General features: G+C 55.4%; 8 protein-coding genes and 1 non-coding gene across 9 annotated transcripts; 3 read left to right on the forward strand and 6 right to left on the reverse strand.

Annotated features, from left to right (window-relative positions):
- Window positions 1-2,762: 2,762 nt before the first annotated feature.
- Window positions 2,763-5,843, forward strand: PMA1 (plasma membrane H+-ATPase; the record flags this gene model as incomplete). The annotated part of the gene is made up of 5 exons (XM_053174218.1): window positions 2,763-2,958; window positions 3,069-3,220; window positions 3,280-3,432; window positions 3,509-5,729; window positions 5,797-5,843. 5 exons carry the CDS (start codon window positions 2,763-2,765, stop codon window positions 5,841-5,843), a joined length of 2,769 nt encoding a protein of 922 aa, XP_053041928.1.
- A 441-nt stretch (window positions 5,844-6,284) lies between these two features.
- On the reverse strand, window positions 6,285-6,706 carry COL26b_001264 (uncharacterized protein; the record flags this gene model as incomplete). The annotated part of the gene is made up of 2 exons (XM_053174219.1): window positions 6,285-6,419; window positions 6,518-6,706. 2 exons carry the CDS (start codon window positions 6,704-6,706, stop codon window positions 6,285-6,287), a joined length of 324 nt encoding a protein of 107 aa, XP_053041929.1.
- Window positions 6,707-8,650: 1,944 nt separating this feature from the next.
- On the forward strand, window positions 8,651-10,377 carry COL26b_001265 (uncharacterized protein; the record flags this gene model as incomplete). The annotated part of the gene is made up of 3 exons (XM_053174220.1): window positions 8,651-8,693; window positions 8,786-9,211; window positions 9,644-10,377. The coding sequence occupies 3 exons, from the start codon at window positions 8,651-8,653 to the stop codon at window positions 10,375-10,377; spliced, it is 1,203 nt and encodes a 400-aa protein (XP_053041930.1).
- A 3,978-nt stretch (window positions 10,378-14,355) lies between these two features.
- Window positions 14,356-14,856, reverse strand: COL26b_001266 (uncharacterized protein; the record flags this gene model as incomplete). The annotated part of the gene is made up of 1 exon (XM_053174221.1): window positions 14,356-14,856. The coding sequence occupies one exon, from the start codon at window positions 14,854-14,856 to the stop codon at window positions 14,356-14,358; it is 501 nt and encodes a 166-aa protein (XP_053041931.1).
- Window positions 14,857-15,542: 686 nt separating this feature from the next.
- Window positions 15,543-15,630, reverse strand: COL26b_001267. The gene has a single exon. It is a non-coding gene; the product is annotated as a tRNA-Gln (tRNA).
- Window positions 15,631-16,112: 482 nt separating this feature from the next.
- Window positions 16,113-17,092, reverse strand: COL26b_001268 (uncharacterized protein; the record flags this gene model as incomplete). The annotated part of the gene is made up of 2 exons (XM_053174222.1): window positions 16,113-16,755; window positions 16,896-17,092. 2 exons carry the CDS (start codon window positions 17,090-17,092, stop codon window positions 16,113-16,115), a joined length of 840 nt encoding a protein of 279 aa, XP_053041932.1.
- Window positions 17,093-17,930: 838 nt separating this feature from the next.
- On the reverse strand, window positions 17,931-18,758 carry COL26b_001269 (uncharacterized protein; the record flags this gene model as incomplete). The annotated part of the gene is made up of 2 exons (XM_053174223.1): window positions 17,931-18,210; window positions 18,253-18,758. The coding sequence occupies 2 exons, from the start codon at window positions 18,756-18,758 to the stop codon at window positions 17,931-17,933; spliced, it is 786 nt and encodes a 261-aa protein (XP_053041933.1).
- A 2,303-nt stretch (window positions 18,759-21,061) lies between these two features.
- COL26b_001270 (uncharacterized protein) lies at window positions 21,062-22,702 on the forward strand (the record flags this gene model as incomplete). The annotated part of the gene is made up of 3 exons (XM_053174224.1): window positions 21,062-21,295; window positions 21,408-22,272; window positions 22,323-22,702. 3 exons carry the CDS (start codon window positions 21,062-21,064, stop codon window positions 22,700-22,702), a joined length of 1,479 nt encoding a protein of 492 aa, XP_053041934.1.
- Window positions 22,703-22,820: 118 nt separating this feature from the next.
- Window positions 22,821-25,878, reverse strand: COL26b_001271 (uncharacterized protein; the record flags this gene model as incomplete). Its single annotated transcript, XM_053174225.1, has 3 exons — window positions 22,821-24,056; window positions 24,127-24,536; window positions 25,215-25,878. 3 exons carry the CDS (start codon window positions 25,876-25,878, stop codon window positions 22,821-22,823), a joined length of 2,310 nt encoding a protein of 769 aa, XP_053041935.1.
- Window positions 25,879-26,151: the final 273 nt, after the last annotated feature.

Raw genomic sequence — 26,151 nt, forward strand, 5'->3', positions numbered from 1 at the left:
AACAGGTACGTACGATGGAAGAAGAGCTTACCTCAAAATTACCTACAAATTGGTGTTTAACCTTCACTGCTTCTTGGTAGTCAGACCTGGACAAGGTACCGCCGAAACCAGGTAGTGCTGCGTAAGGTGTACGTACCTCTGGCGTTTTACCTCACCCACGCTCACCTTGCCCAGTCGGCGACTCCACAAGCTCGAGGTGAGGAAAGGAACAGCAGCCGCGGGCACACACTTGCTGGCCGGCTGCTCCCCACGAGTGATGAGCGAGGTATCACCGACAGTCAGCGAGCCAGTCACAAGCCTCGGGACTGTGGGGGTTGCGGCGTCGTGGGCGAGACGGGTGACTGAGCAAAGAAGAAGAAAAACCAAAAAAAAACCGATACGTAGCCTTGGTCGTGTTAGTGCGGCGAGAAGCCGGTTCGCCCAGTAGAAGAGCATCCATACCTCTTAGGAGGGGAAAAAAAAAAAAAAAAGTGAATGAGGGACCACCTTCCCACTTCAAGCACACGGCGACTCCACCTGTGCTCCCACTGAGCCCAGGTACCTACCGCTGTACTGCATAGTACCTTACCTCTCCCCCCATGCTCTCAGTGACATTGTCCAATGAGCGGTGTTTCTTCCGCTGGGAAACCTGCACCTCACCTGGTCCTGGGAACTCTGGCCCGGCGAGTCCATATGGGGCGCTGTACTTTGTTTACTCGCGAGATTACCTTGTCCATCCCGCCAGCCGCACTGTGATGCACACTGACCGGCTTGCAAGTGTGTGCGCGCAAGGGTCCCCAAGGAAAAACAGGCCGTCTGGGTGTTTGCATGGCCCTGCCGACCGCTGGGACTGGGAGCTTTGCCCCAAATGTGCCATCCCATCCGCGTAACCGCAGGGGAATCAGCACGGAAAAAATCCCAAGCACCCTCAAGCTCTGGCGCAAGATGACGGCGTTGTTGGCCCGTGGGTGCTAAGCTTGAGGCGCTGCTCCCTCGCTCACTCATCGTTCGTCGTCACCTCCACCGCCCGCTGCTTCAGCTGGCCCGTAACTAGATGGTTTTCCGCAGTATCTGTCATTCTCATCGGGCAGGCTGTTTGCGGCCTTGACGGTTCTTCTAACGGGAAAAATCCGCCGCCATAGCCAAGCCGGAGATACCCTCAGACACTTACAGCGAAGGGAAAAAATATCTTGCTTCGTCGTCTCGTACAAACAGGTCCGTCGTCTCAAACTTCAATCCGTACTGTATTGCAAGCTTGTACCTGGCACCCCCAGGCCATTGTATCCTAATACATTTTCATAGTTTAACTAGGTTCGTTCAAAGAGGTTTCTCTCGCGCTCATCATCAATCAATCCTTCCCTCGTCTGGATGACTGACTGGGCCCCCAGGCGAGGTCAGATCCTGACTGGTCTGGCCAGTCTTGGGTCCTGGGTCCTGCTCAGTCGAATGCTGTCCCTGCCGCGTTGTGCCCGCCGCTGATGGATATCGCGTACCGTGAACCGACCAGGGCGTGTAGCTTCTCCAGCTTCATTTGCCTTCTCCGCGACCTGGCCAACAGGTACCTGCCTACTTTACCTTGTCTGGAGGTGGAGCCTTTATCGTGGACCTGGACCTTACCTCACCTTCCCTGCACCTTTTGTTTCTTCTCCCCTACGGAGGACGTTGCCATGCTGCTACCGTTGCGTTGCTGCCATTGACCTTCCTTACCTTACGGCGCGCGTGTTAAGGTCTGGTCCGGTATTTGGCAGCTCTGCTTGACATTAAACATGCCTCGCGCAATGGAGCCATTGTCTCCTTCCATTTGGCGCTCTGAGCCCTGTGCCTGTCATGTGTAATAATTCTAATCGTCAGCTTTCCAGGGAAGCGAACACGTCCTGTCCTGGCTCTGGCCTGGCCTTGTGGTCCTGCCGAACCGCTGCCGCTGCCGCCGCCGCCGTCCGCGGTCCATGGCCGTCCATCGCGTCGCTCTTTCCTCGCTCCTCCCTCGCTGTTGCTCAGAGTGCCCGAAGGACCTGTGTGAGAGAGAGACACAGAGGAAAAAGCGGGCGAGCTAGCAATACCGTCGGTTGCGGGTACGTAGAGTGGATACCTCTCTGGGCCGTGGATTCACGGATTGGCTCTTTGGGTTGCTCTTTCCCTTTTCCTTTCGCTCTGCCCTGGGTCAGTGTCGGCCGGATAGCTCGCTCGACATGCTCCACGGCCCACGCCTTGCCTTCCAACACGCCCACCCACCCCAAAAAGGTCCCATCTCATCTCTCAATTCACTCCCCCGACCCACACCTCCCGCCTTGCAGACACACCCTCTACCACGGTTGCACCTGCTGCTTGTTGCTGTTGCTGTTGCTTCCTTCGCAGTGCTGCTGCTGCTGCACCACACACACATGCACATTGATGGCCCAGTCGTCGCCTCTTTCTGGTGTCGCTCGTGTCTCTCCCCCCCAAGCCCGCACTTTCTTTAAAGTAGCGAAGCTTCCGCACCTTTACAGCCGTGCTTCCTTTCTCTTCTTTTTTCATCACCCACGAAGGCTGCCTCTAGGTATATAGATCGCCTTTCACATTCGTGTGGTGCTCAACCTCCCCCCCTCTCCACTCTCCCTCTTCTCAATCACCTTTCCTACGCGTATCCTGCGACCAAATCAGTATTTCTTAGGCTTGTCCTAGAAACCAGCAGCGCCTCGCCGTATCACGGAATACCTACCAATCTCAACACCTATTATTTGCGACCTATACCCTATTCGCGCATAATAGCCTGAGCAGAGCTCGTCTGCCTCACACCAGTCGCCATGGCCGAGTCAAACGCCGCGGCGCCGGCCATCAACACGCCCATTGAGGGCCACAGATTCGACGAGAAGGCCCCCGTCGAGGCTCCCGCTGCCTCCAAGGCCAAGGTCGAGGAGGAGGAGGAGGAGGATGAGGACATCGATGCCCTTATTGAGGACCTCGAGAGTCAGGATGGCCACATCGACGAGGAGGAAGAGGGTACGTTGCCATCCCCGTGTAGCTCCCCAAGTTCACAGCACTCGCTGTCAACCTGGCTTGGCCTACATACTCTCGTCAACAACGGCATCAGCTAACCCAATGGCTCGCAGACACCACCCCTGGCACTGGCCGTGTCGTCCCTGAGGACCAGCTCCAGACCGACACCCGCATGGGTCTCACTGAGGCAGAGGTTCTCAACCGCCGCAAGAAGTGGGGTCGCAACGAGATGGCTGAGGCCAAGGAGAACCTTGTCCTGAAGTTTGTATGTCGCCCCGCCCACCTTGTCAGTCTGCCACGAACCATTCGCTAACCTGGCTGCAGTTCATGTTCTTCGTCGGACCTATTCAGTTCGTCATGGAGGCCGCTGCCGTCCTGGCTGCCGGTCTTGAGGACTGGATCGATTTCGGTGTCATTTGCGGTCTTTTGCTGCTTAACGCTGTTGTCGGTTTCGTTCAGGAATTCCAGGCCGGATCTGTAAGTCGACCCGGCCCCACACCTGGCATGCGTTGCCAAGGGTTTCCCAGAGCTGCATTGCTGACCCCCACCCTAGATTGTCGCCGAACTCAAGAAGACTCTCGCCCTGAAGGCTGTCGTTCTCCGTGACGGCACCCTGAAGGAGGTTGAGGCCCCCGAGGTTGTTCCCGGTGATATCCTCCAGGTTGAGGAGGGTACCATTATCCCCGCCGACGGAAAGATCGTGACCGAGGATGCTTTTCTCCAGGTCGACCAGTCCGCCATCACTGGTGAGTCTCTGGCTGTCGACAAGCACCAGAACGACTCTTGCTACGCTTCCTCCGCTATCAAGCGTGGTGAGGCTTTCATCATCGTTACCGCCACTGGTGACAACACCTTCGTCGGTCGCGCTGCCGCCCTCGTCAACGCTGCCAACTCCGGCACTGGTCATTTCACTGAGGTCCTGAACGGCATTGGTACCATTCTGCTGGTCCTTGTCGTCTTCACTCTCCTCATCGTCTGGGTTTCCTCCTTCTACCGCTCCAACGGCATTGTCGACATCCTTCGCTTCACCCTCGCCATTACCATTATCGGTGTCCCCGTCGGTCTTCCTGCCGTCGTCACCACCACCATGGCTGTCGGTGCTGCCTACCTCGCCAAAAAGAAGGCCATTGTCCAGAAGCTTTCCGCTATCGAGTCCCTTGCTGGTGTCGAGATTCTCTGCTCTGACAAGACCGGTACCCTGACCAAGAACAAGCTCTCTCTTGCCGAGCCCTACACCGTCGCCGGTGTCGACCCCGAGGACCTCATGCTCACTGCCTGCTTGGCTGCTTCCCGCAAGAAGAAGGGTATGGACGCCATCGACAAGGCTTTCTTGAAGTCGCTGCGCTACTACCCCCGCGCCAAGTCTGTCCTGTCCAAGTACCAGGTTCTTGAGTTCTTCCCCTTCGACCCCGTCTCCAAGAAGGTTACCGCCATCGTCCAGTCCCCCGCCGGTGAGCAGATTACCTGCGTCAAGGGTGCTCCCCTCTTCGTCCTCAAGACCGTCGAGCAGGACCACGAGATCCCCGAGGAGATCGACCAGGCCTACAAGAACAAGGTTGCCGAGTTCGCTACCCGTGGTTTCCGTTCCCTTGGTGTTGCCCGCAAGCGTGGTGAGCACGGTGCCTGGGAGATCCTCGGCATCATGCCCTGCTCTGACCCCCCTCGCCACGATACCGCCCGCACTGTCAACGAGGCCAAGGTTCTCGGTCTGTCCATCAAGATGCTTACTGGTGACGCCGTCGGTATCGCTCGTGAGACTTCTCGCCAGCTTGGTCTCGGCACCAACATCTACAACGCTGAGCGCCTTGGTCTCGGTGGTGGCGGTGACATGCCCGGTTCTGAGGTTTACGACTTCGTCGAGGCTGCCGATGGTTTCGCTGAGGTCTTCCCCCAGCACAAGTACAACGTTGTCGAGATCCTTCAGCAGCGTGGCTACCTCGTTGCCATGACTGGTGACGGTGTCAACGACGCTCCTTCCCTGAAGAAGGCCGATACTGGTATTGCCGTCGAGGGTGCCTCTGACGCCGCTCGCTCCGCTGCCGACATCGTCTTCCTTGCTCCCGGTCTTGGTGCCATCATCGACGCCCTCAAGACGTCTCGCCAGATTTTCCACCGCATGTACGCCTACGTCGTCTACCGTATCGCCCTGTCCATCCACTTGGAGATCTACCTTGGTCTTTGGATCGCCATTCTCAACCGTTCCCTGAACATCGAGCTTGTCGTGTTCATTGCCATTTTCGCCGATATCGCCACCCTTGCCATCGCCTACGACAACGCCCCCTTCTCCAAGACCCCCGTCAAGTGGAACCTGCCCAAGCTCTGGGGTATGTCTGTTCTCCTCGGTGTCGTCCTCGCTGTCGGTACCTGGATTACTGTCACCACCATGTACGCTCACGGCCCCGACGGCGGTATCGTCCAGAACTTCGGTAACATGGATGAGGTTCTCTTCCTTGAGATCTCCCTTACTGAGAACTGGCTGATCTTCGTCACCCGTGCCAACGGCCCCTTCTGGTCCTCCATCCCCTCGTGGCAGCTGTCTGGTGCCATCCTGGTTGTCGACATCCTCGCCACCCTCTTCTGTATCTTCGGTTGGTTCCAGGGCGGCGAGCAGACCTCTATTGTCGCCGTTGTCCGTATCTGGATCTTCTCCTTCGGTGTCTTCTGCGTCTGCGCCGGAGTTTACTACATGCTCGAGGACAGCAAGGGCTTCGACAACCTCATGCATGGCAAGTCCCCCAAGGGCAGCCAGAAGCAGCGTTCGCTCGAGGACTTTGGTAAGTTTATATATCCCACCCCACAAAAGGTGTCATGTTACAGAACCCTAGCTAACTGTTTCACCAGTCGTTTCCCTGCAGCGTGTCTCTACCCAGCACGAGAAGTCGCAGTAAAGAAGGATGTCTCTTCAGAGTCGTACTTCATCGGCTCTGGGTGCTCTTTCTTGGGCCGCATAGACATTTGGCCTTAATCAACCGGAGGAGGAGTGACATCGCCTTCTCTTTGTTTAAAACAGCTTGATGTCGACCTCATCGGTAATTACTGTGATTCGAGTGGAGGGGGAGAATACCCTAGTAGTGCGCATAGACCTAATACAAATTCGTAAAATTTATGATAACTCTCTTTGCCCTCAAGTGACATCATGTGTTGGCTGGTTGGAAGAATTTCGATATCGTCCACACGTCTTATTCGATGACATGTCTTGTTCAGTGGATTGAGACAAGGTACATTTTTAAGTCAATTTGTATCCCATCGAACATCAACGTCTTAAGGTCCGGGTATTCCATGTGTATTCAATTGTTTTATTCTCTTGTCATTCTAGTCATGTGCATGTTCTATTGAGGAACGACAACGTCCTTAGAAGTATCTAGCTCCTCGTGTCTTCTCAAGTCCATGGGCCGGTCAAGCAGGGGGACGACGTATGGGTCGAAGGTCTTCCAGTAGGGGTTCTCGAGGTGGTACTTTTGGCTCTGTGGTCGGAGGAGACAAGTCAGTCAGGCTGATCATTGACAGCCCAGTGGGCGTGTATTTGGGGAGGAAGGGGAAGAGAGAGGTGGCTTTGACTTACAGCCTCGGTCTCGAATCGCTCGACGATAGTGAAGGACCTGGGGTCGTGGACGTCTTGCATGACGAACCAGCTGACGGTCTCCCTGTCCTTGGAGTAGACGCGGGAGGCCTCGACGAGCTTGGCCTTGAGGCGGTCGACGGAGTCGGGGTGGTCGTTGGCGTGGAGGTGGACGGTGATTGTGTAGACCATTTTGGCGGTTTTCGGGTGGTTGAGGAGAGGTTGGATAGGTGTGGTGAGGAAGAGGTTTTGGGCAGGTAGCTTGGTGAGGTGGAAAGGAAAGGGGAAAAGGGAGCTTGGATAGCTGTCACTGGCCTTGGCGGGAAGTCTGGCGGAGGGGTGGAGGGGCAAGCAAGCAAGCACTCAGCAGAGGCGCCTCAGAGGTGGAGGGGCGGCGGGGTGGGGAGGAGGGGTTTGAGTTTGGATCGGTGTGGATGGGGGTTTCTACCCGTTTTTTCTCGTGGAACGCGTGGAACGTCTCTTAGGGGCGAGGTGGTGTTGGTCAAGCTTGGCTTCACGGGTAGGTGTCTTGAACATTGTGTGGTTTCTTTTTTCTCACTATGGTACTTGGGGCTGGTTGTGTGTAACTGTTAGGAATGACTGGCTTGGCGATGGTTTCAATTTGGTGTTACGGATGTGAGGAGGCTGAATGGTTGCGAAGGTCACGACGAACGCCCTGGAGGTTGGGAAAGACATTTGGCTGGCGCCTCTTGATCCTCTGGCCATTTTCTTCTATATCTCATTCGCAAGTTCAAGCCGCAAAGTCGACCGTTTGATTCCACTGAGATGCTATGCTAGACGTTTGTCCCGGGAGGTTGGTCACTCACCAGATCGCCGAGAGCCTCGTTCCACGGCGCGGGAAGCCGTCGTCGTTGACCGTCGAAAGCCGTTGTCAGACTTTGGCATGGTTCTAGATGAGCTAATCAGAATTACCAAGATCATCAGTAACGCCGCGCCTCGGAGCCGCCTAGTCCTTTGGCCAGAACTTCAAGACAACGGGGCGTCGGGTGTGTGTGGGAGAAAGATCAAGCCTTCCCTAGCGGGCCTTGCCCGATTTTGGCCGTTGATGTTGATGGCTGCTTGTTCGAACAAGCGGAGGTTGGGGAAGCTTCTCCAAGTGGACTTTGAGGCTGACCGGGGTAAGAAACTTGTTCTAGTGGAAGAGCGACCGATTATTCCAGCGAGACCGAGGAGATGCCGCGCAGCTGGGTGTATAGTATTGGTTTGGTGATCGATGGTGGTGTGTATTGAGCTAAGTGTTAGTCTCGCTATTTCCCCAGGGAGCGATGGCCGCCGCGGTTCGCAGTCCTGGTGCTGCGCGGGCTGCATTCCGCCTCCACACGCACAGCATTTGGGGCTGTCACACCAGCGGAGGTTTAGAGCAAGGCGGCTTCTAGCTCGCCCGCGCCGGGCTTACAGCGCTTCAATGCAGTGTACCACACCCTCTTCAGGGCGTCTCCGAGTGCTGTGTTCCAGGTTGGAGTTGTAGGCCGGCGCCGGTGCCGAAGACTGCCACCACTATCCCCACTTTTCCCTTCCCTTCTTTTTTTCTTCCACCTCTGCTGGTGGTGTCCTCCCCCGGCCATTCCTGCCGCTCATCCAACTTCATCGAAACCCCGTTGCCGTACCACCCTGCCAGCTCGGCGCCACCGACGCCATCTTCTCCCGGGGGTGCTCTACCCTCTGTCAGCTCGTCGACGACATCGTGCCGCAAGGCCCATGCATGGAAAACCCCCAAACCACACGTGCAAGTGACGATCTGCTGGAATCTGCTTTGGTGGTACACACCCTCTTGCACAGGCGGGCAACACACTCACACACTCACATCACCAGATTGGCTCACAGTATTTTTTACTTAGCTTGACAAACTGTGCGCCACCCTGTTTGGATCAAAGGAAGCTAGTTGGATTTTTCTTTCTTTCTTCTTGGTGTTCTTACCTATTGGGGAAGCACACCCTCCTCCGCCTCCCAATAACTAGGACTCAAGTCATACCCTGTGCCACTCATCCTGGGACAGGCACTTACTCACCGACCTTTCACCTCGGGACCGACGTCCCAGTGCTACGATTCTGAATCTCACCAAGCCTCGGAGCCGGAGAGAGCGCGACGCTGATTACGGCGCCGAACACCGACGCCATGGCACCCCAACAACGGATGCAAATCCCTGGATTCTACTACGGTGGGCTACCCGCACACCCACCCCGCCCAATACCCCCGGGGTGACTTACATGGACAAACAAGAAACAAACCGGCTGACACAAGACTTCATAGACGAGGAGAAGGGAAAGTACTTCAAGATCGAAAAGACGCAGTCGGCGCCGCAGAACGCCGCGTGGTCCGCAGAGAGCGTCAAGCGGCGCAAGGTCAAGCATCGCGAGGCCGAGGCCGTCGCGGCGCGCCAGGAGAGGCTTAAGCGGCACATTGTCCGGTCCGCCGTGCTCCGGGACCCGCTCCTCGGCGGATTCCTCGAGGCCGAGCTCGGCGTCGTGAAGAGAGAGAGAAAGATCCGGAGCGGTGGCGGCGGCGGCAGCAGCTTTGGGGTGAATGATGTCCCTGCCGCTGCGTGGGCGAGGGGGTTGACGGACAAGGGGGATGTGCCGTTTGTGCCCAGCTTCGCGACGGGGAGGTTTCCCAACATCCCGTGCTTTTGGGTCAGTGGGCACGACGACAAGACGGGGCTCGGGGTTGCGTATGCGAGTGAGTTGGCCCTCATGAGGTCTTGGGTTGGTGTGCGTATGCTAAAGTTTTGCAGCTGTTGACGAAGAGACTGTGATCGGGTCGTATATACCCACGAACGAGAACGACGAGTATGTTGGTCTGGTGATCTACGGTGTCGAGATGCTGACATTCGCAGGATATCTTTCAGTACAGATGCTTCCAGTCGTCCGGAGCATCGGCTGTCGCATCGCCATGAGATGATTGGCTGCCCTCAGATCTCATCCATCAACTATCACCCTAACTCACACCGTATGATCATAACATCACGGGAACCGAGCAATAATACGAACCTCTACCTCTTTTCGCCGCCACGGTCTGCCCCAAACGACCACCGGCCGCAGTGGTTGCTTGACAGGGGTAACTTGCCCCCTATGTGCCGTTCACAGATCCCATTCACTGACGCACCTACAGCTAACAACCTCCGTCACATCTCCTACCGCAGCGGCCGCCACGAGGGTGTCGTAAACTCAACAACCATAGGACCGCCTTCCTCGTCCAATCTGGTCTGCGTCATCGGCACCAGCTTCGGCCTGCTCAGACTCATGGGCGACGAGCGCGTCAGATGGCTCGGCCCGCCCCGGCCCCGCCCCGGTCCCCCAGAGGGCGACTTCTTCACCTCGTCCTTCCTCCCGGACAACCCCAACGTCCTATTCGCGGGCGGCCGCAACCCCACCATAAAGCTGATGGACATGCGCACGATGTGGGACGCTTGGGAGCTCCTCCCCATCGGGCCCGTCGCGCACCTGGAGGCCGTGAACCCGCACCAGTTCGTCGCGGCGGGGCCGCGGTCGCTGATGGCCGTGTTCGACATACGCTACCGCCGCCTGCTCCCGAACGGCGTGCGGCCGGTGGTCGAGTTCGAGGGGTACAAGAACGACGCGCACATGCACATCGGCTGGGCCGTCGACGCGGACGCCGGGGTCGTGGCGGCGGCGCACGATGACGGGGCCGTGGGGATGTATTCGCTGCTGTCGGGGCGGAGGCTGCGGTGTCCTGCTGTGGACGGGATCAAGGGCCGGACGCCGATTAAGAGTTTGAGGTTTACGGCTATGCCGGGGAAGCGGCACAAGAGCTTGTTTGTTGGGTTGGGGCCGAATTTGAAGATGATTAGTGTCGGGGCTTTGGGGGCGGATGATGAGTGTTGATGGGTTCAAGAGTGTTGTACGATAACCCGAAACCGGACAGATGATGATGAATGAAACAGATTCTGGAGCCAGTTATTAAAAGATGAGTGCAGGCTTGAGCTAAATACCTTGGGTGGCATGCTGGTGGTGTTTTTGATGCGGAGGTGAGACGTGATGCAACTACGGCGAAGACTATACATATCGGAATCTACTCATGATGGTCTTTGCAGCAAATCCTACGTCTGAGACGTCACCCATTCTTCTCGGTCAGCAAGGCCACGCAATCTGACCTCTTCACAAGACCAAAGTAGTAAGTCCAATCTCTGAAGAATTTCAAACCCTTGCCTCAGGTATCGTTGGATACCTGGGCGAATAGCCGAGCGAGGATGATCAAGGCCAGCGACGAAGACCCGCTATCTATGCAGAGGTCAGCATCAGGCTCGTCTACCCTTTACCTTAGCAGAGTTGTCGTCTTTCACATAGCGAACCACGGCAGCCTGGCACACCGATTGTTTTGGTTGATGGTCTAGAACCTTGAGCATGGCACTGCTTAAGTACCCCCCACATCGGTTGGCGAGTGCGTCTTTCGGACGAGCATGTTCGGGAGTTTTGGTGGCGAGTATAGATATTTAAGTGACATCGGGAGACGATGAAGATGAGCAAGGCAATTCAAGTCTGCGCTGTTAGGTAGGCAGATTGCCACGAAAGACATGTCATGAGGACAGGCTATATCGCCATCCATCCCTCTTCATCTAAGGGGCTATATTATGCCCATGCGACCACGCCTTTTACTGTATGATTTGGTATCTCTACGCGAATACTTGGACAAGGATGAATAGCGTCGACAGAGGCCGAGGTCTTGTTGTCTTTGGGCCATTGTGGTTTTGTTGCTTTACTTCTCGTTCGATGGAAGATGCCTGCTCTGCATTGAAAAGTAGCAACTAAGAGGAGGTATCCATTTTGCTGAGGAAACTCTATACTGGGCATGGATGTAGCTTATAAAGACATCAAGAGAGATTCAGTGTTGTTCTATTAAAGGATACAGCGGCGCGAGATTGTTCGAATGATAATCTCACTTTCAGTCTCAAAAGTCTGGACGGAATCCGGATGTGTCTGTGACCTCTATATGGGGTTGAAACCTGGCCGCGCCTGAACGAGGTGATACCTTTTTCTCGTTGCTATTTATGATGTCAGATTATGTTTTACTCCAAGATCTTCTCTGTCTGATGCTGATTCTACACAATACTCCGAGAGCTATGATGACAAGCAACAGCCGCTGCAGCGACGTCCCTCTTCTAACCGCCGTAACTGTCCCTGATACAGTGGATGTAGGGGCTGCTCCTCGACTTCGGAAATGATTCTGATTCTCTTTGAACATCTTCAGTTACTTCTCGCCAGCGCAGGATTGAAGCAAATCTATCTGGAGAGGTCCACGGATTAGAGCTTAAGATGGGCTTTCGAAGACAGGATCTAGAGCGCTGTCATATCGTTTCCGAGACCTTGGTCAGACTCACCAGTATTTCGAAAGACAGCGACGCCCTTGGTTACCGTGATATATATGCCGTCAAGTCCTGAAATCGCATTTTGCGAGCACAGCATGATTAGGGCTGGCAGTTGCGGCTTTCTGGTGTGAGCCTCGGTCGACAACTGAGAGCGGTATTACTATGATCGTCACGCGCTATTCGTCTACCCACGACCTGCATAGGGATAAGATTTGAATCTCATCTTCTCTGTTGGGTCATTCATGCCCGAATATAGCTGCGGCGAAGTAAGCTGATGATTTCGAATCTGTGTTTAGATAGTGAGGGATAGAGTGCTCTTAGTTGTGCTGGTGCGTCGAACTTGAAGAGAACTCCATGGAGATCACAAGTTTGATATGACTGAAAGTCAGTGTGAGACTTCCTAGTCTCATTTTCTTAAATCGAGCGACCGATGTTGTGTTGTCTTGACATCTCCATGCAATTCCGTGTACTCTGCTCGATCTAATTGGCCCGTTATCGTGAGCGATCGATATCACAAAAAGACTTGTCCGCTGGTCTCTGCATGTTCTTCCCGGAATGAGAGCAGATGATCCAGATATGCGGTCTGTCATTGCTTCTCTAAACCTCGACTGCTGTTGTCTGATGTCTGGAGTCAACTCCTTTTCGAGAGACTATATCTTGCCAGGATTTGTCATTAGAGCTCAAGGGGACAATCGCATGTGTCTCCACGGCTTGCTACACTCTGCCAGCTTCATAATCGCCGACGGCAACATGCCCCATTCGCAACGTTGAGACTTCTCTCAGTTAGATAAGCCAGCGTTCCCGCTACTGTTTGTGGAGTATTCTATGGATGGAACCGAGGACAAGAGAGCCCACTGAAACCAAGCCTGCCGTCTGGGTTCAGCATCACAACATGCAGCGCAGTACTAACATTGGAGACGCGATTCTGCTAGTGAATATAGCATTCATGGATTGACCAGGAGCTCATTTGTGGTCGATTACAACCGGCTTTGCTTGAAGTTGTCTTTTTTATTATGATCCAACAAGCCCGATTCGTTCTTGACGAGGTCAATTTGTGTCTCTGAACTACCAAGCTGGAAGGTTCTTGACAGTTCTATTTGTGTCATTTGAAATGGACGAACCAGACAATACCAACACCGGAAAGCAATTTCCTTGCTTGAGCCAGTCTTTGTATCCAGGAAAAGATCTCAAACATGGACGAATCATCGGTGTATGCATCCACAATCCACAAGAGCTGTTTATCGTATTATATGAAACCATCCTCTGCCACTGTCGGAATTGTCTACGTATTTGAACGGTGTACATGCCCACCGTTCATATCGAAAGGGAGCAAACTATGCTTTCCTGTAGTCATCTGACTTCTAGATCCGCTATTGGAGCGTTTCACTGCCGAAGAAAGCTGTGTTTGAGAGCTTGATATCGTCTCATTAATTCGCGTCTGCTGTCTCTATAGCTTAGCACAGGGGCTAGAAAGACTTACATTTGTCAAAACTTGGCCTGAAAATCTCGGAACAGCTATAAATCTGCGATGCTATTCATTGATCTCAACTGCATAAATGTGCTTTACTTTGCGAAGAGTTCTTAAAGCTTGAGAGCAGATGGATATATGTTCAATATGATCATGGTGTATTGACAGCGCTTATGCAGGGGCCCTTGCTTGCAGCCTTGTGAGATATGTTACGTGTGAAGCAACGCAACACATGAGGAACGACGGAGATGCCAGAGAGAGCCACAGAGTTTGCCTTTGGGTTTGACATATAGAAAAGGGCGCACGCCTGCCGATCCTATGCTGAATCCATATGAACGGGTCTTTTCTAGAACAGCGATAGCGGCTTCACCGGTATTGCATTTGTTGTTACTTTGTGTACGCAGAAGATGAAAGAGTCTTGATAGTATTTCTAGGATTGTAAACTCACCCTTCCTTGTGATGCAAGTTGCCCATCAGCGGTCGATTTGGCCCCTGACTTGCAGATACGACTCGAATACTGCGCAAAACCATTGATCCCAGTTGCCTTTTTGTCTATCAAATGGCTCCATCTCAAATAACGTCGACTCTATATCCTCACAACAGCAGCCTCCCGAACCAACCTATCCCCAAGCCCACCCACAACAGCCGCATTAACAAGCACCGTCACCCCTCTCCCCCTCCTACCGCCCCTCCACCAAACGCCAATACACGCCCTCACCATCCTCGCAAACGCCATGAATCCCCTTCCCCCCTTCGACACGTCCAAAACAACATCCTCCCACGCCCCCTGAACCTCGTCAAACCCAACGGCCTCAACCCCATGCCCGCAATGAACGTGCCCAAAGACATGCAACCTGGGCCTCACCCTCCACAACTCTCTCAACAGCATCTCGCACCCCCAGTTCCCCCGCGGATCGTCCATGTGCCCCTTCGGCGGCGCATGCGTGACCAGCACATCCGTCCCCGCAGGAACCCTCCCCGCCCATGGATCCAGCGGCCCGGACCGGGGATACTGGAACGCCCAGTTCCCTACGGGCTGCCGTACACTCTGATCTCTCTCGTCTTGCCCCCGTCGCCGCCTACCGGCACTTTGAGCGTGGCGGACGAGCAGTCGAGGTACACCACATCCCCCCAGTCCACCTCTCCCTCCTCTTCTCCTTCCCGCAACCTCTCGTCGAGACAGAGGTCATGGTTCCCCGCCACCACAACCTTGAACCGATGCTCCTGCGCCTTGATCCAGTCCACCGTCTCCTTTAGCTCGGCCCGCGTCCCCGAGTCGGTGAGGTCGCCCGCGTGGACGAGGATGTCGCCCGGCGGCAGGCGCGGCCGCGTGTTGTGCGTGTCCGAGATGCAGACCACCGTCACCGCGTCGTCTTCGCGCGGCACGATCGGGAAGGAGACGGGGAAGAAGGTGGAGAGGTAGCGTGCGATGGTGGTGATGGGGGAGGCGACGAGGCGGTCCCAGGATGTTTCGGGGGGACGGTTGAGGATTGCGTCGAGGCCCGATGTGGGGTTTCTGAAAACGCGCATGGTGTGTGTATGTGTGTGTTTCTATGGTAGAGTACTGATGCACCTCTTGTAAGATTATATAGTAGATTGGATTGTTGTATTTGAAGTGGTTTTTCTACTTCATGGGTATCCAATGTCAGATGTGTGCTGCCTGGCCTGAAGACAGGCTGGCCGACTAATAAGGCCAACTAAATCCTGACCACGACACACAACCCATTGCAAGATGTGGCTGTGTCATCATGAAAGGACTCAAGAGCAGTCATGTTTTCGGACAAAGTTTTGACTCTTGATATTTTTTTCTGTTCGTGGTGAGCTTTGTGCTCTCACTTTCAAAACCGCGTGATCGGTGGAGGGATGAGACTCATGACATGATTGTGACAAATCACCCGATATTGCGGGAACACAAGATTTCGTTTTCTTAGAAGACGTCGTCGGCATTGCTTTAACCAGTTGACACAGACGAAGTTGAAATGGAAAAACAACGACAAGCAGTTCCTTTGGATCTGACAAAGATGAGTAGGGTTCTTTTGTGAGGTACTGGCGTAGGGGCTGGGTGGGTAGCACTGCCACCTAAGATTAGCATCTTCTTGCAACCTTGTCAAATCTGAGCGCCGACCCGGATGAAGTATAAAAACAGCGAGCCATGTGATAACAACAGGAAAAACTGACGAGTTTGTGGTGTGAATTGACGCAAAAGGCAAAAGGTTAGGTCCATCCAGGATTCGAACCTGGGCCTACGGAAGAATCTGGGTCTGAATCAGAATCCGACGTCCTAACCAACTAGACTAATAGACCGTTGGAACTAACGAAACAACCCCGCTTGTTGGAAATCCGAGAGCCGCATCGTAGCCTATGTTCTCAACATTTGCACCGCCCAAGTTGACGCCGAAGCCTTCATCCCATTCCAAGCAAGTCGAAAACATGCGTTGGTTCAAAGAGGTTGCTGAGTTGAACGGTCGACAAATATCGTGCCGCCATGACGGCAGCACCACAGCATGTCCCCTATCGACCGTCGTTCGCCTTTTTTGAGTAGCCAAGTAAGAGGGCGCCCACCGTCTTATGTAATGCGAGAGCTGAAGAACCCATGATCAAGAGTTGTATGCCGTTGGGTGTCATCCCGAGTAACGAAAGATTCTACAAAGTTGTAAGACTCCCCAAACGCCAAACCATGCTATGCGCCTTGGAATCAAAGACAAGAAAACCAATGATGGCCAGAACGTAATGCCTGGCCCTCAACTCAACGAACCGCCAGACCTTTTCCACAAGGGCCCCCAAGCTCATTTCAAGATAGCAATCAACAGAACCAAGATAATGATGAGCACAATGATAGCAATCATCTGCTTGCTCTCCCCCGCGTCCCTTGCGACCTTGCCCAGCTGCCGCCTCGCGCGGTCCAGCCGTCCCTGGTGCCGGTCCACGACGCCGTCGACCTCGTCCAGCATCGCGACGTGCGAATCCAGCTCGTCGCCGATCTGCATGCTCAGCTCCCGCTGGCGCCCGATAGACTCGCCCAGCCGGTCGAGGTGATCGTCCTGATCGCGCATAATTTGCGAGTGGTACTCGTGGATCTGCTGGTTGTCCATGCCCTCGGCCTGGTCGCGGTACCCCGCCGAGTCCGTCGGGTCGTCGCGGTAGCGGCCCTCGCCGAACAGGGCGGCCGCATTGGGGTCCTCCGCGGCGGCGGGCGAGTCGGTGAAGCGTACCGTTTTGTTCGCGGAGCCGCCGGCGGGGAGGCCGCGAAGGGAGCCCTTGAGCGGTTTCGTGGACTGCGCGGCGGCGAAATCGGGAGAGAGAGACGGGTCGTTCGGAGACGTGGTAGTGGACGAGGTGGACGGGTTCGAGAAGCCGTGGAATTGGGATGTGAGGTCCGAGAACTGCTTTTGCAGGGCGGGGAGGGAGTCGGTGATGTTCTGAGCGGCGCTGCATTGGATCACATCTCTGGTCAGCGCATTTTTCTTTTTTGCTGATGGTGATGTCGGTGGAGAAGGTCCGGAACATGACGTCGCTTGACGTTTTGGAGATATGGGGGTCTCTATGTCGGAGAAGACGGGAAGGGTTACCTCTCATCGCCGGCGCCTTGGAGGCGCTGGACCTCTGAATCTAGAAACTCCAGGCCATCGCGGAACTGGTCCAGCGAGCGTGAAATATGACCGTCCTGCGTGTCGGCGTCGAGGTTGAGCGACTGGGCGCGCTGGCGCTCGAGGAGGGAGAGCTTGATGTGGTCGGCGAGGAGGTAGAGCTGGTTCAGGCTGGACATGTTTGCCGCTGTGTGCCTGTGCCCTCGGTATATAGTCTAACGGGAAAGGAAGGAAACAAAGAAAGCGGCTTCGATGCCAATTGTACGACTCCAACACTCGACGATGCGGTCTTGCTTTCAATCTGGACTGCGAAACACGACTCGGACGTGGGTAGAGCGGATGTGTTGAAGATTTGGGGTTCTGGAGGTGTTCATGCAGGCGACGCCTGAACGGGGACGGGGGTTGAGACACCAAGCGCTGAGAGGCCATGTGGAGGACAGTCCGCCCGGCGCCCAGCAGGTCGGATTACGTTTGCGGTGCAGGCAGCGGCTTTGCGGTTCCTGCCATTTGCAGGGATGCACTCGCCCGCCTGCGGATTTAGGGTGTCTGGGACGCCCCGGGGTAGCGCTTCTGGTGAGTTGCGGTCGTCGGGCTTAGCTGGAGGTATGAAATGGGGCAGCCTGGAGTTTCCATTACTCCCGCTCTGGACACAGTCTAGACTCACATATGCTTACAGATGTATAATTGCTCCAACTTCTTTCGTCTTTTCGTCTGCTCACTTCTGCCTTGTCACTGATTTGCGTACGTGTCGCGCTGATACGTAGCGATGAGATGTTAGTAAGTTTTCCTCTTCGTCTTCCACGCCTGCTCCAGCAATGGCGCCGCAATGATTGTTACTTTGCATCTCCGCCTTGACGTTCCCTTTGGACTTCAGTAAGCGGACGTCGAATTGCTCTGTTTCGTCTCGGGATAAACACAGAAAGACCACCTGTCCACCACAAGGCAACTCTGTTAGGAGGCATATTGTCTCATTCTATCAATGCGTCTACTCTCAACTCCTTCACTCCTTCACAAGCATTAACGAATGACGGCCCCCTCCTTGAAAATACCGTCCAGTCCTTCGAGTATATCGCTGCCACTCAACACCCCAACACCACCCATCGGGGCGTTCTTTCTGTCTTGCCAAACATCGTGGAACTTGACGTTCTCATCACTTGTAGCCATGACGATGCTCCCTTCCTTCACGCTCCGACTTCCCTTTTTTGCATCAGCTGGTGCTCCAGGGTACGGAATGGCATATAGGACACGAGCGCCATTGTCCAACGCAACAGCGCCAATTTGTTCGCACGATGGCCAACTGAATACAGCGATTCGATAAGGGTGATCCGGTGTTGCGTACCCAAACGTAGCCACGATCTCGGGTCGTGTCGTGGACCAGATCAACGATGTCACCTGTGCCGATACGGCAATGGTAGCCAAGGCGGTGCCTGTTCCCGTGTGCCAAAAGTGAATGCACTTGTCGCTCGATCCGCCCCCCGTAGCGATGAGAGTCTCTTGCCAGGGGCAAAAGGCGATTGCCTTGACTGCAGCACCATGCCTCCAGCAATGCTTCTCTGATCCGCGAATAAAGGTGGTCTGTTCATCTGCCTGTCCTTGAACAAGGTGGCCGCCGTTGCCTCGGACGTCTGGCTCCGCCATGGCTTCGCTCGCAGATGTGCCGTAAAGAAACGACTCCAAGCTCTTGGGTAACCAAGAAAACCTGCTTTCGGAGCTGTTGCCGGCGATTTCTGGTGACCTCGAGCGGACTTCTGATCTTCGACCTCGGCGGACGGTCTCGTTGGATGATGTGCTGCTGCTGCGCTTGCGTGTTTTCAGCATCTTCTCAATCTCGAAGTAGCATGCCATGTTATCATTGGATCCGGAGACAAATTCACGGCCACTCGGTGCCCAAACAAGACCGCATATCTGCTGAGTATGAACTGCAATAGTCGCCACCAGTGTTGCCGTGCCACCCCAAGAGTCTCGGCCCACTTCCCATGTATGTGGCCACTCGACAACGTAGTAACAGATCTGGCCTTGTTCGTTACTGACGAGAAGGTCTTCCGTGGGCACAAGGCCACCAGAACCGTTTGGGTTTTTGGACGGTCTCATTGTTACTGTTGGCCGCTAGCTGACACAGCTGACTGAGGTTTGTTGCCTGAGCGACATTCGCGGTAGACTCTCGAATAGGGATATCAGAGTTATTTGACCGCCAGCTCTCCCGATAGCGAGGATGGCTTTGCTCCCTCCCACGGAGGAAAAGGACAACGAAGTGACCCAGCCTTTGTGATGGACAAAGTCGATGGGAACTGCGCCAAATTGCTCTGTCCATCCGTATAAGGCGCTGCCTAACCCGACAGCCAGAGAACCGCAAGTTGGTGAATACGCCAGCACGGAGCAGTAGTAGTCATCTCGGAGCCCAGGTGCGTCAAGTACTTTGTAAGACGTGGTGGGTAGATTGTGCTGCACTGGCCGTGTAACTGCAGGCGGTATTAAAACGTCAGCAATGCAAAATGCACGCGTAGGCAGGAAAACACTTGCCGGTATTCTTCTCTGGGCTTACCCATTTTGTTCCGGTCCAGTGCGTTCTTGATTCTAGCTGTGCTTGCTGGCTCTTTTGTGTCAATGTTCGACTCAGCGAGGGGACCGGATGCTCAAAATCGAGCAGTCTCTCAACCTGGTTGATTTGCAGAGCATCGGCGACGATCCCTTGGTTTCGCTCATAATCCTCTCTTCGTTTGACACGAGAAGTGGCGAAATTGGTAGTGAACAGCCGCGCGTTCGTGCCACTCTCAAGATAGTGACCACGGCCATCATCTACGGCGGTTCCAGGAGGAGGGGCTGGACCGCCAACGGTCCAGACTGTGCCGTGGCCATCCGGGCTCTGTGGAATGACAGACAGAGCGGTGGGAACTATTCGTTGTTAGTATCTTGAAGAGTCGGCCGTTTTTGCAGCTTACTTGGGTAGATCGAGTTCGATATGGATCGAAAGTTGGATGCTAAAGCAACAACACGTTGTTGTGGCCTCTGGAAGGGATCCGACGTGGCACTTTGATGCCTCAACAATCTCTCTGTTGGCGAAAAAGAGTCGAGATCTTTGGTTACCCGGATCTTTTCGGAGGACGGCGTGGCAGGGTCTCGGCGAGGAACGAAACGGTCCGGACTGTGCAGAGAGCCAACGCTGCGAGGCGATGAGCTGTTACAAACCCGTGGCCTTTGGGAGGGCGTTACTGAAGGCGATCTCGGGTGATTGGGAGACACAGAGCCCAACTTCGGTCGTCGTATAGTTGACGGTGACACGTGCGTGCTCTTGTCGTCTTCCGACCCTCTGTCTCTAGCTGCTGAGCCGTCTACAGACAGGTGATAGTTGGTGCGATCCAGAAGGCGTCCACTCCTGTGCGGTGTCTCATTCTCAATATTCCAACCATAGTCTTCGGGCGAGTCGTCAGAAAGGTACCCGGAGTCCCGAGAGCTGTTTGGTAGTCTTGACTTGCCCCGAACTTTGGGGCATCGACTCATTGTTCAACTGAGTGGATGCTGGCCGCAATGTTGGTGGCTGGGAGAAGGAAGATGCAAGGGAAGTACTAAAAAATTTATCAGAAAAAAAAGAAATTCGTAGTTGAAGAATATGGGGATCGATGCTGCTAGGTGACAGTCGTCAAGGACCACAAGACGAAGCCGTCATACGCACGCCGACGAATATTTGATGTATGAACGATGCCGAGTCGACGACGGTACCTAGGGGAGAGAAGGGTTTTAGGAGCGGAGATGGAGGAGAGAAGGGGAAAATTCTGCATTTTTGGGAATTTCCATCACTAGATAGATGGTCCCTTGGCTCATCCTGCCTAGAAGGTGCCATCTGCATACGTGAGGCAACTTAGGAATGAAAGGCAAGAGGCTTTGTGACGCTGGTCAGGGAGTTGCCGCCTCCCAATCTCCAGCGTGTGTCACATGAAACCCATTTTGATCTGAATTGTTACTAGAAGTGCAGACAACTACAGGAGTCGCTGCTGGCAGGAGAATCATGAGAGGAGCTTCCACTTTGTCACCGCCTGCTGCTGGGAGGGAGGTGACGTTGGAAATGGCGGACAGAAGCAGCGCGACACAGCGCAGCACACGCGGGTCGGTGCCTTCTTCACCGGGAGCTCGGGCCAAAGTGGCTAAATGACATGCCTAAACGAGACAACTCTGGGGACCTGTCCACCTGTCTCATCCGCCAAACGCCGCCTGGGTGGTGGGGAATCCCTGTCGGCTCATCCAACGCCCGCATCAGCTTCAACCGCCCAGAGCTCCCTCACCGGGACATCTTTCCGGGCTCTTACACCTCCCCGTCCGCCCTTGTCGTCTCCATTCCCAAGTTTATTCCGCTCTCCTGGAGCATCCAAGAGTTCCCCATGGACACCGTAGGTTTCACCACCTTGCGACCCTCGGCCCCATGCTAGCCAGCTGGCCTTTCCAGCATTTCCATCGCCTCCGTATCTCCCAGGCCATCGTACTGATACCTCATCATCGCAGCACGGCGTAGCCCGCACAGCCCGGAAGCCACGCACCGAAGCACAGCTCCAGGCCGACCTCGCCAAGATCGCGAACCTACGTTCTCTCGAGGACAGCCTCCTCCGTGCCGGCCCCGATCCCTCCGACCCCGAAACCTTCTCCCTCACCACCAAGCTCCTCCGCCTCAACCCGGAGCATTACACGGCATGGAACGTCCGCAGGCGCTGCCTAACCTGTGGATCATTATCAAGACCCTCGCCTGGGCCATCGCCGTCGGCGCCGCCCGCGAGTTCATCAGCAGCATGCACTCAGTCTCCGTCCTCCGCCGACTCGTTGCCCTCTTCCTCGACCACGACCCAGCCCGCCCCCGCGTCCCAAGCGGCCCCAGAGAATGGGAAGAGTGGTACAACAGCTGACCAGACACCCGATGCGCCGCCCCAACCCAACAAGGCTACTCCGAGCGAGGACATTATCATCACGCTCAAGAACGAGCTGACGTTCACGATACCCCTCCTACTCGAGTTCCCAAAGAGCTACTGGATCTGGAAGTACCGCTCGTGGCTGCTCCAAAAAGCAATCGAACTCCTGCCGAAACCGACAGCTCGTCGCATATGGGAGGAGGAGCTAGGCTTGGTGTCCAAGATGCTGACCAAGGACCGCCGCAATTTCCACGCCTGGGGCTACCGGCGGACGGTCGTTGCCACCTTGGAAAGCGAGGTCTTGGATGGGAAGAGCATGGTCGAGTCCGAATTCGCATACACCACCAAGATGATCAACGGCGACCTTTCCAACTTTTCAGCATGGCACAACCGCACAAACTTGATACCCCGCCTGTTGGATGAGCGCAGCGCCGATGATAAGGCTAGGCAGAGGTTCCTTGAAAACGGTGCGACACCTGGATTGTATCAAAATGGCTTATTTGGCTAACTCTGGCAGAACTGAATCTCGTACGCGAAGCGCTAAATGTCGGCCCCGAGGACCAGTCCTTGTGGTACTACCACCATTTCCTCATCTTGAACTTGACAGAGTCAGACCGCGGCCCCAAGATTGCCCGGAACCTTTCACAGGAAGAAAGAGCGACTTACGTAAAGCGCGAGATTGAAGATATCAAGGAGCTAGCAGAGGACTACGACGATGTTGTAGGCATCTACAAGGCGCTGTTGGACTACACTAGGACGTTACCGCAGATTGAGGGACGATCTTTGAGTGATGACGAGACTGATGACCTCAAGAACTGGATGGCTAAGGTGAGGAAACTAGACCCCATGCGCTCAGAGCGGTGGAGCGATCTTGAGAAAGAGTGCGGCTTGGTGTAAATCGACAACCAAACGACTGATCAAGTACCATTATGAATTACAACGAACTAGATGTATAAGTACACATGTCATATGTCGATAAATATCATCGTACATCATCCCGTGATTTCATTTTTCCTTACGCAGTGCACTTGCCCTTGATCAGGCTTGCATTCTCTCCAACCAGTCCATCGAAATACGCCAGCAGCGTCTCGACAGGAATCATGTTCATCAAACCCAGCGACGGGTTCGATGACTTGAGAACCTGCCCGCTCCAGAGGACCCTAATGTACCACCCGCTCTCTCCGGCTTTCGCATCCGATCCAGCCGCTCTCTGGGCAACAGCTGCGCCGTCGGAAGAGCTCTTGGCCTTCTTCTTGTACAGCTCAAACACAACCTCGGAGCCCATGCCCGGCCAGACCATCTTATCGAGCTGCAAAATCGACAACAGCCTCGAGACGGAGCCGTCGTGCGCGACGTTGTGGAAGTAGATAGTCTCGCTCTGCCCGGCCACCACAGCGCGCAGATGCGTCGCCAGCTCGGCCACCCACACGCCCCAGTTCGCGACGCTGGCGGCGAGGGCGTCGGGGCCCGCGTCGCGGTACATCTGCGAGTACTCCCAGTGGCCGAGGCGGTACACCGCGTCCGCGAGCTCCTGCGTGACGCACGTCGTGCTGTTCGCGCCGCCGACGAGCTTGCACGGCAGCGGCTTGTCGTGGCACTGCCGGGCGGAGAGGTTGTCGTAGTAGTGGTCGAGGCTGGCGTGGAAGCCGGCGTCGTCGGCGGGGACGCCCGAGATGTCGTCGAGCGTGGCGTAGAGGGGCGCCGCGGCGTCGAGGTGCTGCTGCCAGGGGGCGTTGGCGGACGACTTGATGCGGGAGAAGAGGGCGGCGCCGGCCGGGCAGGAGTACTGCGGCTCGAGGGAGTCGACGCCGGCGGCCTGGATGCTGAGGCCCGTGGAGGCGGCGGTGCCCCACATGCCGTTGACGACCATGCCGGCGACCTGGCTAGTGATCTGGTTGTTGGTGACGCGGTACTTGACCTTGGCGAGCCAGTCGGCGGAGCCGGCGGCGTCCTTTGGCGGGAGGAAGCCGAGCAGGTCGTGGTAGACGCCGAAGAGGTCGGCGCCGTGGACCCAGGAGTCGTCGAGCCCCTGGGCGGTGATCTGCGGGAACTGGCAGGTCCCGATCCAGCCGGCGGGGACGAAGGGGTTGACGGGGGAGATGTAGACCTTCCAGTAGGTCTTTGCGGGCTTGTTGGCGGAGGCGAAGGGCTCGCCGTAGTAGAAGAGGCCTTGCTCGTCGCAGTTCCACTGGTAGGATTCTACGGGGAAGGCGTTGGAGGCGTAGGGGGTGCGTTTGTGGTGGCGGTGGATCTGTGGGAAGTGTGAGTATTCTTCGCTTCTGTGAGATTGTTTGTAAGGCAGTGAGAGAGAAGAAACAAACCAGTTCGACGTATTTGAGCTCGTACTCATCGCTCGCCTTGACGTACTCCGTCTTGCGCACGTGGGGCATGTTGCACCAGTTATACTGCCCGTACTTGTCGTCCGGCGTGGCGGAGGTGTCGTAGATGAAGCCCCAGACGCCCTTGCCGCTGATCACGGAGGTGAGGTTGTTGACCTCGGAGCTTGCGGGGGCGTGCCATGTGAGGTCGACGCCGCCGGCGCCTGCGGAGCTGTTGCCGCTGGCGGTAGTGCCGGACCCGCTGAGGGCGCCGGAGCCGGTGCCGAAGACGGCGAGCGCGGCGAGGAGGGAGGAGCCTGCCTTGGGCGCCATGACTTGGGAAAGGGTGTACTCGGCGAAGATGATGAAGCTGGCGACGAGAACGAGGGACTTGATCCAGGCGGCGGGGGAGGCTAGTGGCCTGCGTGGGAAGCAAGGTGAGGAAGCCATGCCATTATTTATATGTATATATGGTTTTAATTTTTTTTCGTCAAGGTCATTTACGATAAAACCATTTGGGATTGGGGAACCTTGAGTGGGCTTGGGTGTATCCCACGTGGGTTCCTCCGGGTGAGGGTGGTGGTGAACCGAGAGATAATGCAGCCAGGCGCTATCGTGCAGGAACCAGGGGTTCACTGGCGTGTCTATCCTGTGGGGGCGGTATTGTCTTGCAGGATTGTAATTCCCGCCGATGGATGTGGACGTATTGTCGACTGTTGGAACCTCGCCTGGAGGTTTGGTGCAGTTCTGACGATGATGCATGCGACTAACCTCCGATGAGCGGGAGGCGAGAAAGATGTTGAAGCTTGTGTGGGGAGGTGCGTGCACGTGCGGCAGGGGACGCGCCGAGTGGTTCGCGGAGCTCAGGGGTCGGACAGGGGCGGGCGTGTCCACTGTGACCGTTTATTTCGGCGCCCAGACTGAACCTAATCTCGAATTGGGATGGGATTTCGCAGCGGTCATCACTTGGTGGTCAGATGTGTTCATTGTAGATTTGGAGATATCTCTCGGCTTTCATTTTTATTGACACGCCGAGTTGGTCAAGCGCCGTGCCGGGCCCCACTCCGGTGATTTCGGTCACACAGACCCACATTCATCCGCATACTCCGGGTATTCCTCCTCATCTGTCTCCGGCTCGTCATCCGGCTTCACAACCGCAGGGACCACCCGCCGCAAATATTCCACCTTATCCTCCGGTAAGTCCACCACCACGCAGCCTCCCCTCCCACCCAATCCCACCAGCATCTTGACAACGTCATCCCACGTCTCATGGGCGTCGACGAGAGGAAGCTCCGTGTGCCCCAGCAGTCCGCCGCCCAGGTCCCAGCGGATCTTGACCTTGAAGTAGGCCTGGATGACGGCATGCACGGGGCGCAGGTGCTCCACGATGAACGGGACGGTCGTGTCGGGGTTGCACATGAGCATGATGGCGGCCTCGCTGAGCAGGTATAGGAAGTGGTACATGCCGTAGCCGCCGGCGAGGTCTGTGAGGCGCACTGGGATGGTGTTGTTGCTGTCTTTGAGGAAGGAGAAGCGGACGAGGACGCTGCGGTGCGGTGCGGCTGCGCGGCTTTCGGGGTTGGTGGTGCTAGGGGCTGGGGTTGCGCCGCGGAAGACGTTTTCGCTGTCGATGCTCTGGGATTCGTCCAAGGAACAGCCGGTGCATGACGAGGAACATGACGATGAGCACGACGAGGAGTCGTCTAGACGTTCTCTACGATAGGAAGATTTCCTGAAGACTTTGCGCCAGCTCATGTTGATTTTGAGCTTTGATGTAATTGGTTGTTGATGGTTGATTACTGTGAGTTGAAGGTGGGAATGGGAGTCTTGAACTGACCCTTATAACTGGAAGCCATGATGTCGAGCGGGATTGATTCATCAAAAGTTCGTCGCATTTCTCCTCTCGATCTAGTCACCAAGACTACCCAGCTCTACGATAAAGGGTTTCCTCGGCTGAGCTGTCTTTGGATAAGGCCAACACTGTCAGTTTCTGAAAGAGCGGCGTACCTGAAAAGTAATTGAAGGAGG

Source organism: Colletotrichum chrysophilum (genome assembly GCF_026319265.1).
Source record: "Colletotrichum chrysophilum strain AFK26 chromosome Unknown scaffold_5, whole genome shotgun sequence".
Lineage (NCBI taxonomy): Eukaryota > Fungi > Ascomycota > Sordariomycetes > Glomerellales > Glomerellaceae > Colletotrichum > Colletotrichum chrysophilum.